The sequence below is a fragment of the Anastrepha obliqua genome, chromosome 6 (genome assembly GCF_027943255.1).
Source record: "Anastrepha obliqua isolate idAnaObli1 chromosome 6, idAnaObli1_1.0, whole genome shotgun sequence".
Taxonomy (NCBI): Eukaryota; Metazoa; Arthropoda; class Insecta; order Diptera; family Tephritidae; genus Anastrepha; species Anastrepha obliqua.
Genome location: NC_072897.1, coordinates 73,641,765 through 73,660,814, shown reverse-complemented (window position 1 = coordinate 73,660,814; position 19,050 = coordinate 73,641,765). Strand labels below are relative to the sequence as shown.

General features: G+C 41.4%; 1 protein-coding gene across 1 annotated transcript; it reads right to left on the bottom strand.

Moving 5' to 3' along the window:
- Positions 1–227: 227 nt before the first annotated feature.
- On the bottom strand, positions 228–1,022 carry LOC129250721 (uncharacterized). The gene is made up of 2 exons (XM_054890320.1): positions 1,005–1,022; positions 228–909 (listed from the first exon to the last, which is right to left on the bottom strand). Exons 1-2 carry the CDS (start codon positions 1,016–1,018, stop codon positions 228–230), a joined length of 696 nt encoding a protein of 231 aa, XP_054746295.1. The 5' UTR covers positions 1,019–1,022.
- Positions 1,023–19,050: the final 18,028 nt, after the last annotated feature.

The window sequence follows — 19,050 nt, the reverse complement described above, 5'->3', positions numbered from 1 at the left end:
TTACTTTAGCTCACCTTCATTTATTTGAATAATTTTTTGATTACTTTTTCTGATGAACTTCATTTTAATTTTTATTGTTTTCATTTAAAAGAAAAAACATTTATTTAACTTAACCTAGTTTCAATAAAAAAAAATATGGCGAGCTTCTTACACATAATATATAAAAAATAAAAAGATACATTTCATTTCTCTACCACAGGCCAACTACTTATCTATTTATATTAACACTATTTTTTTAAATAATCTGCCAACACCGATTTCATGTCTAGTAGAGCTTTTATTCTTTCTTTTTCTAGCGACAGCTTTTCCCTCTCCAAAGCCATGACCTCGTTATGTCGAGCTTCTTCTTTAACCGCGTCTGCTTCCAAAAACTTTAAAATGTCTTTGTTAGACGTCGCTCGAGGACGAGTGGCTCTCCTACTGCTAGTCGGTGGAGAATCTGGTGGCTGCTGCTGTTGTTGTGGCTCGTTATTCGAAGTCGTTCGAGTACTGGCGGCCGTTTCAGTGGTAGTCGGTGGAGAATTTGGCGACTCATTACTTATTTCACTTGAAGATGTGGACGACCTTGACAGTACCAAATCCAAAGAGGCTTGCAAATTTGCTGTTGGAGGAGTCATTGAGTGCCTTGTACCATAAACTTCGTCGAAGTCCTCAAAATACCTCCAGGATGTAGCTTCTCTACCGGAAGAATTATTTCTTTTCTTAATGCGCTTGTACGTTACCAAGAGATTTAAGAATTTTCTCTGCGCTGTGGTGCTGTCCAGTCTTATATTGGGATTTACATTTTTAACTTCGGTCACAACTTTCTTCCACAATATATTTTTTTTCCTTCTACCCGATTTAAACTCGTCCTCCATATTCAACCGTACTCTCAGCAATAACTGTGTCTCCGCATTACTGAGATTTTCACTAAAAATTTAAAAATAATAATTTATACAATTATTATTAACATAATTTAACTAAGTTTCAATACAAAAATTAAAATAAAACAATTTTGCACTTACTTTTCATCAGACATCGTAGTTAAATGTAGTAAATGCAGTAAACAATTTTTTGATAGAAATTATGACAACTATTATGTGACAACTGATAGAATTGTTGTCTTTTTCAACGCTTGATTATTGCAGTGCTGCCATATTGGCATTTCTGAACGTTCTGTTTGTTATGCAATTGTAGTTTGCGCGTCATGTTGCATTTATGAACACAGCCGTACACGTCTGATCTGGATAGTGATGCAGGCGGTTCCATTCTTGTAGGGTTAGAATTTTTGATATAATCTGTGATGAGTTTTTGCTTAGCTGGTTTAGAATCTTGTTTATATGTACAATTCCCGATAGGTCGACATGCATTTTTTTATTAAAAAAAAACCGCACTATTTCAAAACCGCATAAAAAAAACCGCATAAAAACAGAATCTACTGTACTAATGCATATTACTGTTTTTGAAATTCTATATTAGTAACTGCACATGCAGGTGCTCCCACCTACGGTGTTTTGCAGGGGGTTTCGTTCGGTGACCAAACATCCCGGACCTCTTGAAAGGATTTCCAAACAGGTAGTACTGTTACTTTCTGGATAGGGTGACGAATGATTCCCCTCGAAGTTTTTATGTCGATTACTCGTGCATCCTTTCCTGGAATGACATCTATCACACGACCGATTTGTCATTGTTGTGGTGGCGCATTGTCTTCGTGGATCAAAGCCACAGGGTCTTTCGCAATGTTTTCGTTGTCTATAGACCATTTCGTTACTGCGCACAGTGCGGTCGATTCCCAGAAAGCTGGCCAAAAGTCGAAAAAAAAAGTTTCTAGATAGAGTTTTTTTTGTCTTTGGGTTGGCTACAGTAATGCCTTGAGTAGTGAAAACCGTTCATAGCAACGTCCTGTACCCTAAGTATCCTCTGTATTTTCAGTCGCAACGTGGCCTTCGTTTGAGCATCGTATTACTGTCGATGAATAGTGAAAGTTGTACACATTTGAAAGATTTTGTAATGGAGTAAATTGAACAAAACCAAATGGAATCATCTTCGGAAGATTAGTAAAATACGAGAAATCTTTAGTACATATCAATACCTCGATACAAAATTTTTAGCTGCAGCAATACGTAGATACATTTTTTGCAATTTTTTTTATAAAATTTGAGTTTTCAAACTGTATAGTAATGGTTACTGAATAAAACAAGATTCAGCTGCTACCACTTGCAACCTTGCGACCCCGAAAACATATAAATTTACATGCATCTTGATTATGTTCTTGAATATACGCTATTTCACGTGGAGGGTGGCCAATAGGGGTGGAAGGGGGTGGATTTTCAAAATTTTAAGATGAAATTCGTAATCAGCGACTCCGAAAACATATAAATTAACATGCATCTTGATTATGTTCTAGAATATACGCTATTTCACGTGAGGGGGTGGCCAATAGGGGTGGAAGGGGGTGGATTTTCAAAATTTTAAGATCAAATTCGTAATCAGCGACCCCGACAACCCCCGAGTAAGAAATTTTGAATCAATTACTTAATTTTTTGAGTTTTGGCCAGCTTTTCGGGAATCGGCCGCACTGTGGCGCGTGAAGATAGTTTATTTAGTCGCGTGACTACTGCTTCCAAAATACTAGCTTGCTTGGTGGCTGTGATTTGAGTCCATTTGACGATGTGATTGATGTTGTCTGCAAATGCCACAGCTCGCTCCGGTAGAGATTTTTGCGCACTGCATGTTATAAAAAGCTTCATAGTCGCTGGGATCAGAAGAAAGAGGTAATATAGGTCACGAATTAAGAACTCTAAAGGGAGTGCTATAGTGGCCAATAGAGTGAAAGTTAAAAAATTGGTTCGCGCAGTAATTAATGAAGACATCTTGGTTTTCTTTCTTAAAAAAAAAAGCATTTAGTTCAGCGAGTTTGTGGCAAGCGCCGATAAGTTCGTTTTATTATCGCAGAATATGTCTGATGGAAGTCCCTTCGTCCAATCATTCTCTTAAACGATGCCAAAAAGGCATCCGTGGGTAGATCAGACACGATCACGATATGCACCGTCTTTGTTGCGAAGCACACGAAGATGGCTACGTAGGCTTTATAGAGTACCTTGCCCCTAATGCGAAGGTAAACATTGATGGGTCCACAAAAGTCGAAGCCGCAGCGTGTGAATGGGCGCGATGGTGTCAAACGTTCAACGGGTAGATTGCTTATCATGTGTTGAAGTAGTTTCGTACATGATCTTATGATTCGGCTGGCAATATCGCGTGCGTTAACTATTTAAATTGTAAGCGAATGAAAGCTATCAATACTTTTGGCCCTGCGTGATAGTTTTTGATGCGCAAGTATCGAACATATTGTGTGACAAATTCTCACAGGTGGCAAAAGGGGATGTTCCTGACTTTCAGAAATATTTGCCAATTCCAGTAGTATGCCAATCTTTAACAAATCAAATCGAAGTGGCATCTCCAAGCGAAGTGTTGTTGCACATTCCAAACAATTCAAAGCAAGGCGCCGTGTATTTCATCAGGAGTGAGGGCGCTATTGGCGATTTTGACCTCGGTACCTTTGAGTTTGCATAAAAACGGAGCATGCAAGCGACTAATCGAACGCTCGAGCGTGAGAACTGCATCTGTTGAGGATATCGTGAATGTAGTTACTATATGTTGTTATCTTGAATATCGATTTACGCATTTCTGATCTGAAAGCTCCAGCTTTGTCGGCGATTGCCGTTTAGTGGGTTTAGTGGGGGCTACCCGTGACTTTGCCGTAAGAAGGTGGACGCGAACCATGCCAGCGTTATCTATGATGCGGGTGTAAAGTCCGCAGCCATATGCACGAATTGATGAATCACATGATTTGAATAGATTGTATATTACTTGATAGCAGTACCTTGAGATTTTTATCAAGGCAAGATCCAATAATCTATTGACAAACGCTAGCCAAGCCGACTGAACAATCTGCGGAACCGATACATCTGAATCGAGTTTCAGCAACCACAGGTCCTAATAGACGGAGAGCTGGCGGCCGCGGAGGTACTACGATAACACCTCCGGCTAGAATTTTGAGAAGTGGTTGGGAGAACCATGAAGCAGTGCCATTTGCAAGGATTTTGCTCAAAACCCCTGCAAAAAAGACGTCAGACAACTTAAAGTTGCAAAAAAAAGTTGCTAAAAAAATGTTCGTACCTCCGGCTGAAAGTTTGTAGGCTTACTGTTTGAAGGTCACAAATGCTGTATATAAATCGTCAGACGTCTAGATCGCTGCAAAAGTAGTGTCAGACGACCCCAAATTTGTAAATTTTTTTCGAAACATTTTTTTTTTTTACCTCCGTCTGACGTTCTCACATATTATAGTGGGCACTATTTTAAGTGTATATTTAAATCGTCAGACGGAAATACCGCTGCTAAGTCATCCTACAATATCCGTGAAGCTCCGGTCTGCCTGATTTTTTTTTTTTTTTTTCGGAATTTATTTTTGTTACCTCCGTCTGACATTTTTACATACTATTGCAAAAAGCATTTCAAGTACACATTTAAATTGTCAGACGAAAATACCGTTGCAAAATACTTATCTCAAGCTAGTATATACCTGATATAGAATGCGGGGAAAAAACAGGCGAAAATCGCATTTGAAATTACGATGAAATCGTGTCAAATATATAAATACGTAGCCATAAATGTGTGTGTGTGTGTATATATATGTGTCACGAACATACGCAAATGTGTCTTAGGGCCTAGCCGTTATGCCCGCTTTGTATATTGAAAGGGGGAGAGGAAAATAGGTTTGGGCACGCTTAGTGTAGAAATGTCGGGAAAAGAGAACGTTTGTGTGAAAATGGCGTCTAATAAAAAGTGTGTGATTTGTCAACTTAGTGACGAAAGTGATTCAATACCGTTACTAAATTCGAATAAACTGCAGAAGTGTCTAAAAGTGCTTCAAGTTCGTGAAAAATTGAAATTGAAGTATAGTGAGGTTTTTTTGCCTGCGAAAATAAATGAAACACATGGCTGCCACTTTCAATGCTATAAGAATTTCACGGCTGTACCAAAAAAATATATTACTAAATATATGGAATTGATGGGATCTCGTACACTCACCGTCCACATCATCCACATCAACTTCAACGGATTCTGTTGCAGTGGAAACCAGTGGTGAGGAAGAACAAGCCAATGCATCAACATCCACGCAACAAGAGGTAACGAATGATAATATCGAAAATACTGATGACGTTGAAAAACAACCTGTAGAAGAGAGTAATAACGAAAGTGTAGAGAAAATCCACTCAGGCTGCATTTATTGTGAAAAAATAAGGAAGACAGTCAAGGGTAACATTACGTACCTATGGTCGAGAGACAATTGAAAATGTTATTATACCTAGAGCACATACCTTAAACGATGTAAGGCTGCTACAAATTCTAAATGATAAAAGTTACAATAGCAATCAATTTCAGTACCACAGAGACTGTCACCGAGATTATGACTTACAAGTCCAATCAATATTAAATCCACGTCCACCTTCCGCTTGGCAGGACATACGCGACAGTCATCGAGAAGCCTTTCAGGAAGTTTGCTATTTTATTGAAGATCACGTGATCAAAAACAAACAATGTTTGTTTTTCTCATTCGTCATACGATTGTACAACGAAACATTGGGACGATTATGTAAAGAGAAGAGGAAGGAGTTCTGGAATCCAGCAACTGTATATACTGTTGAAAAAAAAAATAATTGAAAAATATAACGAGGAAATACAAATTACAACAGCATTTAAGAAAAAAATGGTAACACCAGTACGCGATTTCGTATTAACAGAAGAAGATATAGAATTTTTGAGAGAAGAAGATATTTTGCAGAAAGCTGCAGTTATCTTAAGAAGTAAAGTTAGTCCAGTCAAAAGAGGATTTAACTTCGTAATTTTAGGAGTATGCGAGTTTATGGTTTTATTATGTAAAGCCCATCACTGTGAACTTAAGTTTGAGTTTTCGGGGTCGGGGGTTGTGTCCCGCGGCCGCCATCTTGGAAATAAGGGTACAACTGGTTTTTTGCGATTATCTCGTGAATTTCGAAAGTTACGAAAATTTTGTAATAAATACTTTTTTGTAGATAATAATATTATCTACAACTTTCATTCAAAACGATTTATTGTAAAATTAATAATAAAAAAGTTATAAACAAAATTACGCGAAAAATTAAGGGATGCATTGTTTTAAAGCGTAATAACTTTTTTTTTATTGATTTTATGGAAAATATACATCAGAGCTTTTTTATAGAGCATTCTTTTGTGAACATTTTTGTCTAAAAGTTTTTTCCGACCCCGAAAACTCAAATTTAAGTTCACAGTGATGGGTTTTACATAATAAAACCATAAACTCGCATACTCCTAAAATTACGAAGTTGGCTATTTTTTTCGTCTCTTTTGACTGGACTAAGTATTGAACATCGAAAAAAGAACATTACCAACGAAATTGAATGTGAAGCATATAATCTCTGGCGAATGTTCTATCCCCCCAGATTTGAATATTTTTTTTTTGACAATGATTGAAGGAACTCGTTCACGTCGGCGACAAAATGAAGATTGTCAACGAAAAATCCAATCTATCAGCTATGATGTCATCAATGCTATCACTAAAGGGAGAATCAAGACTTCAAAGCATTTAGCCCTTGGCATGGCAATGAAAAGTTTAACAAGTTGCAGAAAAGTTGTTGATATTTTAAATAAATATGGTCACTGCTGCAGTTATAACGTTATAGAAGAAATGGAAACTGAACTGACGTACTCGTCGACAAATCGTGATAGTTTGTGCCCTGTTGATGTTGTGAAAAGTGGGAACTTATCCACAGGCATCGCATTCGACAATTATGATAGATTTGTCGACACTCACACGAGAAAAGATACCCTCCATGATACCGTCGGTATAATTTATCAGAGTATCCCGTCTCCAACAACCGATCAGCAAATGCCTGATATAAAGCCCAGCCCCAGTACATCTACAGCAAGTGAAACAGTTACTGCTCTTCAATCTGCAGTTATATCAATGGAATCAGCTAGGAAAAGGAGAAGAACGTTTGACAATGGAACTCATGATTTAGAGCCGTATTATAAGAAGCCGAAAGTAGTCGAAACATTACTATCACTTGAGGATGAGCGCCGTGACTCTATTCCAAAGAACCTGAACATCATACGATCTCTTGACACAATTTGGATGCTGTCTCATTGCGTCGAGATTCCAAAAACGCCAATGTGGGTTGGCTACAATACTAAATTATTCAACGACAACAGCTCCACACAAAAAATTTCATACTTAACGCCAATAAATCTATCGCCAACTAAATGGGAAGTGGTGCATGAGACATTAGTACAATGTCAGAAGATAGCAGAGGAATTAGAACAGCCTTACATGGAAGTTACATATAATAGCGAAATAAGATTGGGATGAAATTATTTTTTTTTTTGTGTCATGTACTTAGTCATAATATTTTTTTTTTCTTAAACAAACTTACTAAGCGCACAAAAACAAATGCACGGAATTTATTTAATAATCAATAACCCCGTTTACTTTTAGAAATTAAAAAAACTACATCAACTACACTCATTTTAATAAGTGATAATACAAGTACATTTCTTTGACTTCAGTAGTACAAATACGCTCTTTGATTTAAAGTGATATTCGCTTGAAAACTATTCAATAATAATTCTCTACAATACACCGAAATCAACATTTTTATTTTATTCAGACGAAGAATCTTTTACTTTTTATATGTACGACACATGCGTAAAATTTTCCCTTCAATTGATATTCTTTTATTGCGTATAGTAACTGAACAAAGTATTTCAATAAGTTAAATAAATGATGAAACTGTATTCAGCAATCTGGACTGGAAGTTCGCGATATCGCAGAGGTATTTTGCAACGGTATTTTCGTCTGACAATTGTGTGTACTTGAAATGCTTTTTGCAATAGTATGTAAAAATGTCAGACGGAGGTAACAAAAATAAATTCCGAAAAAAAAAAAATTCAGGCAGACCGGAGCTTCACGGATATTGTAGGATGACTTAGCAGCGGTATTTCCGTCTGACGATTTAAATATACACTTAAAATAGTGCCCACTATAATATGTGAGAACGTCAGACGGAGGTAAAAAAAAAAAAATTTTCGAAAAAAATTTACAAATTTGGGGTCGTCTGACACTACTTTTGCAGCGATCTAGACGTCTGACGATTTATATACAGCATTTGTGACCTTCAAACAGTAAGCCTACAAACTTTCAGCTGGAGGTACGAACATTTTTTTAGCAACTTTTTTTTGCAACTTTAAGTTGTCTGACGTCTTTTTTGCAGGGGTTTTGAGCAAAATCCTTGCAAATGGCACTGCTTCATGGTTCTCCCAACCACTTCTCAAAATTCTAGCCGGAGGTGTTATCGTAGTACCTCCGCGGCCGCCAGCTCTTAGTCTAAAAGGAGAATTTTAGCAGTGACGATGACTGGTGGCAAGAGGACTAGTGGGTCGAAGAGGGACGATGCAGTTGACAAAATTGTCCTCTTTGTAACACGACTGTTTGTAGGCTGTTTTAATAAAAGAAATAGAAAGTTATCTTGGACCTGATCCCATTTGAGGCCGAGTGCACTAGTGACCGAGGTATCGGTCAATCGACATAATCTTAACAATTCATCAAATCCACATAATTTTAACAATTCTCTTATCTCCTGTTTTATCCGCAAAAGCTCTGTAAGGGAATAACGTAGGACGAAAAGTTTGATCACATTGGAGCCAACGGCGATAATATGGGTTACGTATCGTAAGATACGGTGCTGCTGCGAACGTGACTGTATTAAGCTGGATGTCTGGATTTCCTGATTAGCCGAACTCCTCCAAAAATTTAAAATGTATTGAAACCTCCGATGTTCTTCGCTGACTAGTATCTGTCTATAAATTTTGACGATGTCCGCTGTGAGTGCAAAACGATGTAAGCGAAAACGAAGCAAAAGGATAACAAGTTCGCTCTGGAGTGAAGGTCCCACCATTTGTTATCATTTATTGAGTTTTGCGTAGAGGTCCTACAAGATCATCGAAGACAACCCTCAATTTTGTCCATGTACTGTCTGGCTTCAAAACACACTGATGGGGGATAAAATAGTGAGGCTCGTTCAACTTCTGCTTTGGAACTACACGCATATGGCCTTAAGTTTCATACTTCTTCATGAATGCTACGTAGGTTGTTCTGAGGCTAGGTGAGTGTGATAAGCGACGTTTGACTATATTCAGACCAGATGGGCTCCGAGTTACAGTCTCGTTGTTCAGTTTTCCACTTTCCACTTCAAACTTCTTCAACCTGCCACAATCTTTCCAGCATGGAATCTATCGACTCATCGCTAGCTAGCAAACATGTTGTATTGAGCGCAGTACAGCTTTCTCTGTAGTGACCTGAAACGACCTAACGCAACGGGGTTTTCTGCAAAATGGGGAGATTATTACCAAGTTTAATTTGGCCTGCAGAGAACAAACTGAGAAAACTTTCGGTTCCTAACAATAATTTAATTTTTTTGGGTTTGTTGAATTAGTTGTCAGCAAGCACAATATTGGATGGGATGTGCTGATAAGATGTATTTGTCTCTGCTTCCGGCTGATATGCAATGTGCGACGTAATACAAAACGTGAGTGGCAGTTCAAACCCTGTTGCTTGCGGCCGTATGTTAGTAGACGTCTAAAATGTGATGATCTAATACTTTTGATTTTGATATTGTGTTTGCTGCGTTGAACCATCAGTTTTTGCGAAAGCCTATCAGTAATAAAATTTACTTGCGAGCAGGAATCCAATAATGCTCTACCCACCCGGTAGTTTCCAAATGCGTCGCGTACTAAAACCATAGCGGTGGCAAGAATGACGTGGTCGCGCGATGACAAAGTTGAGGATGTTGAGTTCAGGCATCTAGTATCGACCCACGATGCAGCAAACTATGATGTTGGCGAGAACAAACTCTGCACCTATGCGTTGAAGGGCAGTTCGACAGTTGGTGTCCCTTTGGCAGGCAATTGATACAGGGACTTTTTCAAAACGTTGCTACACATTTAAAGCCTTGAAACGATCGCAGTTCTGCACTTTGTGACTGTTACTGGAGCATACCAAACAAGACTGAATCGAATAAGCAAATGAATGACCCTTGTGTTGATTCCTTTCCTTTGATATCTTAGCATAATAGCGGTGAACAGACGCAACGGCATGAGTGTTGTCAATTGAGTCAAGGTAGTGCCAACGTCATTCCAAAATGTTGGTGCAGTCGACCCAAGTTGATAAAGTTTTAAAGTCCAAAGACTCCTTCCATTTACGGTTTGTCTCCTCATCTGCCTTCTGCAAAACCAAATAAATTAGGATTGCTTGTGAAATTTGGCTGTCAGTAACCAAGAAGCCTTAGAAATAGTTTCAAGTTCAAACAATTCATTTATATTTTCTATAAATATAAGCGTAGGGTTAACATACCGAGCTTTAAGTTTCTCCAATGCTTTTCAATAATTTTCATTCGAGACTTGAAATGCGTCGATGGTTTCTAATGCCGGACCATAAAGGCAAGAACGCAAATGATTAAATTTCTGGATATTATGTAGATAGGCTGTATTCGCGAACAATTATTTGCTTATACGACGTGATGAAGTTTTTATATCCAGAATATCGGTGAATGAACGGAGCTTGAGTTGGTATCAAGATAGCTGCGGTCCAAAAGACAAAACTGCACGCTAGCTTCCCCTGATCACCAGGGACGACTACAATGTGCACAGAAAGAAACGCGAGCGAGACCACGGTGGAGGCTTAGCGTTTATAGTCCTATGGTGGATGAAGGCATCGACCGCAGAGACAACACCTTAGAATGTCAAGGGATAGCTGCCCGGTCAGGCGATGTTGAGCTCAAAATCTATAATATTCACATACCCCCTGTCCCCTGCTGCCCGGCAGGATAACACCCTGATATTGGTGCGCTCATCAGGGGTGAAAGACTATTGGTAGTAGGAGACTTTAATGAGCATCACGATCTTTGGTATTCAAACCTGCCAAATGATCGTAGGGGACAACTATTAGCAGAACGGATAGACGATTCGAAATTCAGCACTGTAAACGACGAGGCCCCCACTAGGGTAGTAGGCAATTGCAGCAGTTCGCGTGACATCACAATTGCTAGCGCAGGTCTGATAAATAGCATTACCTGGCGACCTATGCTATCGCTTGCATCAGACCACTTGCCCATTATCATCTCGATCGAGAGACCTGCCGACTTTGTTTCCGCGGATCATCGGTCATACATCAACTTTAACAAAGCTGATTGGACCAGATTCGCGTAATTTACTGAGGACATCTTCGCAGCCGTACCCACTCCCACCGAAGTGAGTGCACTTCATAACCGCTGGAACTATCCGGGACATACGTCCTCATATACCAGCTGAAGCAGGTGTTCTGGCAAACGAGCGTGATTGCCCACGGCAGGCCGATCCCAGATATCCTCGGATAAAGGATCTGAATTCCGAGATTCGGCAACTGGTAACCCGACATAAGCGGAACAAATAGGAAGAGCGTCTGAAGTCCTGCAACTTCACCTCTGGTGTGAGCAAGTTCTGGTCCACAGTAAGGTCCCTGTCGAACCCCACGAAGCACAATGACAAGGTGGATATCACCTTCAACGGTCGTGCTTAGTCGGATCCGAAGAGATGTGCGAGCGATTTTAGCCGGCAATTTATTCTGCATCCTCCGGCCGACAGATCAAAACGTAGTACTACCAGACGGCTGCACAAAGTGACATACAACAGTGCGTCACTTGCTTTCTCCAGCGATGAGGTTCAGGGGGCCATAAAACAAATGAAACCATCCAAAGCCATTGGTCGAGACGGACAGGGTCCATGGGGAGTAGAATATCTCACCAAGGTCTTAAATTTGTCTATGGCCACTCTCATCCTTCCTGATAAGTGGAAATTAGGGAGAGTGGTCCCACTACTGAAACCTGGGAAACCCGCCAACCAAGGGGAGTCTTATCGCCCGATAACTCTCCTTTCCCCAGTAGTGAAGACTCTTGAGGCCCTTCTACTCCCATTTCTTACAGACCACCTGACCCCAGCCGCACACCAGCATGGTTTCCGAAGAGTGCATAGCACCACCACGGCACTCACCGTCATTAACACCCGGGTAAACCGCGGACTCAACCAAAACCGCCCCAGCGAGACGACGGTCCTAGTAGCGTTAGATCCACAAAAGGCTCTCGATACAGTCAGCCACGCCACGCTACTAGATGACATTTTACAGTCGACACACCCGTCAGGGTTGAAGAGGTAGACCGCGAATCGGTGATGTTTCGAGAACAAACATCTAAACAGAGGAAAATAAAGCAGGGAGTACCGCAGGGTGGTGTCCTTTCACCCTTGCTTTTCAACTTCTATATCTCGAAACTCCCCCAGCCACCAGAGGGAGTCTCCCTGGTTTCATACGCCGAGGATTGCACGATAATGGCGTCGGGCAATGACATTGATGGTCTATGCTCCAAGGTAAAGGACTACCTCGCCAGCCTTTCTCGATTCTTCACTGCGAGGAACTTACACTCCCCCACTAAATCCACGGCGACCCTTTTCACCACCTGGACAAAGGAGGTCAAGCTACAACTCAAGGTAAAAGTCGATGACACAAAAATTCTGACGGTTAACGACACCAAAATATTAGGAGTTACCTTACAAGCGCATACAACCGCTATTGCAACTAAAGTACAGAATCGCAACAAGGTTCTCAAGTCGCTCGCCGGCAGCACTTGGGGCAAAGGCAAAGAAATGTTGCTATCGACTTTTAAAGCAATAGGCCAACCGGTTCTAAACTATGGTGAGCCTGTCTGGTAGCCTGGAGCCAGTGATTCGCAGTGGACGAAGCTTCAGACCTGCCAAAACAATGCATTAAGGACCGCGACAGGATGTCTTATGATGTCACCTATACAACACCTACACGATGAGGCCCTTATGCTGCCTGTTAAGCAGCATAACAAACTGTTCACCCATGCAGACACCTGCTTGAGCCTGAGCACCTCGCACCACCTTCTTAAGCTCCCGACCTCCGATCGCCGTTATCGGAGTCCAACCACCACCAATCGCAGACGAAGAGCTCGAACTTCTCCGAGAGTCCCGCGTAACCTTTGCAGAATTACGTTCTGGATACTGTAGCAGGTTTAACTCCTACCTATCCAGAATCGACCCCTACATACTTAACATATGTCCAGCATGTGAAGGCATCCCGCACGACACTAGCCACCTTTTCACATGCCCCATCAAACCCACTCATTTAACACCCGTCTCCCTCTGGGGATGCTACTGCCAAATACACGCATAACGCTCTTCATCGCGAAGGTGCCGTTGTCCACGAAGACTCGGACCACGAAAGCATCGGGAGCACAAATATAGCTGAGAAAGAAGTACTGAGGCCAGATGCTGAAGGTCCTTCAGATAAACCTCCACAAGAGTAGGAACGCCTCAGCCGAGCTCCTGCTCTACATAGAGGGAGTCGGCTACGATGTGGCTCTGGTCCAGGAACCATGGGGCATCGGGCAACTTAGTCTCCGGTCTAAAGTCACATAACTACAACACGTATATCCCGATTGCAAAGAATAAGGTAAGAACAGCGATAATGGTTAAAAAAAATATATATTCTTATATTGATCATAATCTCTCTTCAGACGATCTGACAGTGGTGGCGCTGGAAGGCTGCAAGGATGAGACGTTACTCTTTGGGTCTTGCTACATGCCACATGATGAAGAAGCACCACATACAGAACTTCGAAAGCTGGTAGGAACAACTGCTGGAAGAAGCACGCTCTGGCGGTAGGAACTGACGCTAACGCACAGCACACGGTCTGGGGTAGTGCAGACATCAACGACCGAGGTGAGTCACTATTTAACTATATTCTTCAGAGTAGCCTAGAAATAGCTAATAGAGGTGAAGAACCAACATATGTTGGACCAACCTCAAAGAATGTACTTGATTTAACACTTTACACAAGCAAGGATATTATGGTACAGGAATGGGAAGTGTTGAGTAGGCCCTCACTTTCTGATCATAGATATACTCGTATAAACTTTCAGGTTATATTCCGCGCATAAAACAAACTTATTTCCTTTAGAAATCCTAAGAATACGAACTGGGACTTGTATAGGAATATACAATCAAAAACACCAATGATACCCCGGAAATACAAGTCACACGTCGCACTTGAGAAAGGGGTTGAATTGTTTGCAACTACTCTCGTCAAAGCCTTCAAAAGATCCCTCCCCCCAACACGTAATAGACGCAAGGTGAAGCCTCCTTGGTGGAACAAGGAATTAGGAGCACAGAGGCGTAGGGTACATGAATTCTATAGGTTAGTCATTTCTACTGAAAACGTTAGAGAAGATTCTAGACACATACATTAGAGACACAATTGCGCCGGACGAATTATCCAATGCGCAGCATGCTTACACTAAAGGCAGATCTACTGAAACTGCGTAAGAATATAAGGAGTATGCTCTAGGAGTATTTCTAGTTATATCAGGGGCCTTTAACAACGTGACAAAATATGCTATTTTAAATAGCATAGGGTCACTTTATGTGCAACCCGCGGTTTATCTATGGATAAGGTAGCTATTAGCTAGCAGAAAGATAAGAGTGGAGTGGAACGATGCGAGCGTTACCAAATATACATGCAGCGGTGCTCCGCAATGTGGGGTACTATCGCCTCTATTATGGTTACTTGTAGCAAATGAAATACTCAAGAAACTTGTCGGAGGGGCACCAAAACTAGTGGCATATGCCAATTACATAGCTTTAGTAGGTACGGGAAAGTACCTGGACACCATCAGTAATATGATGAACAACACGCTTAAAACGATACACCAAGGGACATCTCGCGCAGGGCTAGGGACAAACGCGGAAAAACGGACATGGTACTTTTTACCAGGAAGTGCAAGGTCCCGACGTGGAACCTCCCGAAGCTAGGCAACATCGAAATACTTTCCAAAGATCATGCGAGGTACCTCGGAGTAATACTGGACAGCAAATTGCTGTGGAAGCACAATGTTGAGGAGAGGGTGAAAAAGGCCAGTAATGCGTTTTATACATGTAAAAGAATGCTGTGCGTTACTTGTGGTCTATCACCCTCTCTGATGCATTGGTGCTACACGGCAGTAGTTAGTCCTGTATTGCGGTATGGAGCCTTAGTATGGTGGACTGCGACCAGAAAACTGACATACTTAATGCTACTGGAAAGGATTCAACGACTCGCTGCTCTGTGCATAACAGGAGCGATGAAAACCACTCCAACGGCGGCGCTGGAAATGAAACTCAGCATGCCACCTATTGACCTTATGGCGGAAAACCTGGCAGCGAAATCCGCGAGGAGACGAGTGGTTGAGGGGGTACTCACCTGCAGAACCTTCGGTCACAGCTCAATAGGAAAGTGGAGCTCAGGTAGCACGGACTACATGACTCCGTACTTTAATTGGGAGAGAAGGTTTCGCACTACAATTGAAGAGGAGGGATGGCACAAAGGCATGAAGCCTTGTCATAGAACTTTTCACATCTATACAGACGGCTCTAAAACTTTAGACGGAGTGGGAGCGGCCTATCAAGCTGCCAGACCACAGCGGTATTTTCCAAACGGAAGTTTTTGCTGTGGGGAAGCCGCGGAGTTAGCTTACACTAGAACAAAAAATAACTCAACAATTAATATATACGTGGACTGTCAAGCTGCAATAAGGTCATATTAAGTCCAAAAATGTTCGACGGAGCAGGGAGGCCATAGAAAGGCTAGCTGCGAGCAGTAGGCTGTATATCTATTGAGTACCTGGTCACAAAGGCATTATGGGGAATGAAATAGTAGATGAGATAGCAAAAATTGCTGTTAGACTACCTTTTGAACAAGAGAATGACATACCAAAACCGCTAAATACAATATACAATGAAATGGACAACTACATGAAAAGGCGAGTGGAAGCTAGGTGGACTAATCTGGCCGCATGCAAAACAGCAAAAGTCATGTGTAGAACTAACGACAAAAAACTGACTCAAGTCGTACTTACCCTCTCGCGAAAGGACTGCAGAGCTATCATAGGTATACTAGCAGGTCACAATCTATTGGCTGCACATGCGTATAATGCGGATTGCTAACACGGACAAATGCAGGAAATTCAGAGAGGATGTTGAGGAAACTTTAGAACACCTTCTGTGCGTTTGTCCGGCATTATTAATAACCCGACTGCCTGGGAGCCCCACTGCTTGAGGGTCAAAAGCGAAGCTCCCAGCTCTATTTACATTCGCCGAAAGCGGTGACATCGTACATGATGTCTACTTTCGGTATTCATAGAGGTCGGTCTCCATGTGGCATCGCTAGGTACCAAAAGGTCTATGCGTGGCTTATTGCCAACCAGGCTAAGCTAACCTAACCTACCAACCCACACACTCTCAAAACATTGTATTGTGCTTTTGTTAGATCAAGATTGGAGTATGCCGTTGTTATTTGGAGACCGTACCAAATAGGTCTGAGAGATTGAGAGAGTTCAGAAGGTTCTTCTTTGTTTTGCGCTACGATATTTAAACTTTTCTGAACCTGTACCATCGTACCGCTCTCAATGTTTATTGATTGACTTAAAACCCCTTGATAGCAGACGATCTATTCTATCATACTCATTTATTATTCCTATCATTTCTGTATCTATTGATTGTCCTTGGCTTTTAAGTAAAATTGAATTTAATATTCCCAATATGAGACTCCGACAGTACGAAACCTTTAAAATTGGCTTCTCGAGAACCAACTACGGGGTGAATGCTCCGATTCCTAGGGCATGTGCAGATTTTAATATGTTTTTCAATTCGTTTCGCGCTGATTTTACATGGCCGTATGGCATCTTAGTCAACGATCTCAAATGGTTTTTTTAGTAACTACTAAACTATTGTACATTAGCTTAACATAGTCTGTAAGGATGTATCCATTCAGAGACAAATAAATAAATAAACACTAGCTTCAGTGCAATAGTAGAGCAGGCGCAAGTGAAAAGCGATGATAAAAGCTCAATAAAAAGCAGGCGTAATACACATGGAGGCACAGAATCTGTGTACATATCGCTTCACGCGGATGACGCCAAAAAGGTCCTGGAGCTTGGGCACATTAAGATGGAATGGATCCGATGGCACGTGCCGGAAGTAATATCCCCTAAAAGATGATACAAATGCTAGCCGGTCGGCCGGGGAATGGAAGGACACCTTGCACCAACGTGTAAAAACCCTGAAAAATGCGTGCTCTGCGACGACGCCCACCCAGCTCGAAGCGGCAAATGCCCCCGATATCAAAAGGCGATGCGCAAACTTAAAGCCTACTATGGCAAACCCTTGCTGAAAATAATGTAGATGTTGCTCTTCTTTCCGAGCCCTACGAAAACATCCACTCTCACAGTTGGATGTCGGACTGTGAAAGGCTAGCTGCGATATGGATGATGACCGACAAGCTTCCCCAATGCAAGAAGCCGATACCAGACTCCGGCTACACATACATACATACATACATAATTGGCGCGTACACCCTTTTTTTTGGGTGTTTGGCCGAGCTCCTCCCTGTATTTGTGGTGTGCGTTTTGATGTTGTTCCATAAATGGAGGGACCTACAGTTTCAAGCCGACTCCAAACGGCAGATATTTTTTATGAGGAGCTTTTCATGGCAGAAATACACTCGGAGGTTTGCCATTGCCGGGCGACCGCTATTAGAAAAACTTTTTCTTATTTCTCCGGTTATACGTGGGCAAAATTAGATTGTGTTTATTGTGTGAGTTGCTATACGTCACCTAGATGGTCGTTAGAAACCTTCGCACGCATGATGACGGCCCTCGAGCTGGAGCTAAGAGGGAAGCGTCCAATCCTCGTTGTTGGGGACTTTAACGCTTGGTTGAGAACCTGGGGCAGCATGCACACAAGCCCAAGGGGGCGCACAGTGCGGCCGATTCCCAAAAAGCTGGCCAAAAGTCGAAAAAAAAAGTTTCTATATAGAGTTAGTTGTTAGTTTCTATATAGTGAAAGTTGTACACATTTGAAAGATTTTGTAATGGAGTAAATTGAACAAAACCAAATGGAACCATCTTCGGAAGGTTAGTAAAATACGAGAAATCTTTAGTACATATCAATACCTCGACACAAAATTTTTAGCTGCAGCAATACGTAGATACATTTTTTGCAATTTTTTTTATACAATTAGAGTTTTCAAACTGTATAGTAATACAACGCCGTCATATGCTGTTTTGAAACCTATTAAAGGTTACTCAAAAAAGTAATGGTTACTGAATAAAACAAGATTCAGCTGCTACCACTTGCTACCTTGCGACCCCGAAAACATATAAATTTACATGCATCTTGATTATGTTCTTGAATATACGCTTTTTCACTTGAGGGGGTGGCCAATAGGGGTGGAAGGGAGTGGATTTTCAAAATTTTAAGATCAAATTCGTAATCAGCGACCCTGAAAACATAAATTAACATGCATCTTGATTATGTTCTAGAATATACGCTATTTCACGTGAGGGGGTGGCCAATAGGGGTGGAAGGGGGTGGATTTTCAAAATTTTAAGATCAAATTCGTAATCAGCGACCCCGAAAACATATAAATTAACATGCATCTTGATTATGTTCTAGAATATACGCTATTTCACTTGAGGGGGTGGCCAATAGGGGTGGAAGGGGGTGGATTTTCAAAATTTTAAGATCAAATTCGTAATCAGCGACCCCGACAACCCCCGAATAAGAAATTTTGAATCAATTACTTGTATTACTTAGTATTCCCGGAACTTTCACTTTCGAGTACGGTAGGGGGCGGTCCATAATTGATCTGGCTTTTGCAGACCGCGTAACGGCAAATCGAGTGAAATGGAAGATCGAGAAATCCATCCACACGCATAGTGACCATCAGACCACAATAATAGAAATACAGGAGGATGGGCGAAACTCTGAAAAATGGAAGACGCGACATAAGTGGAAAAAAACTGCCTTCAATACCAAAACATTTAGGCGGCATCGGATGATGCTTACCTTCCCGCCACGAGTGCGGATGA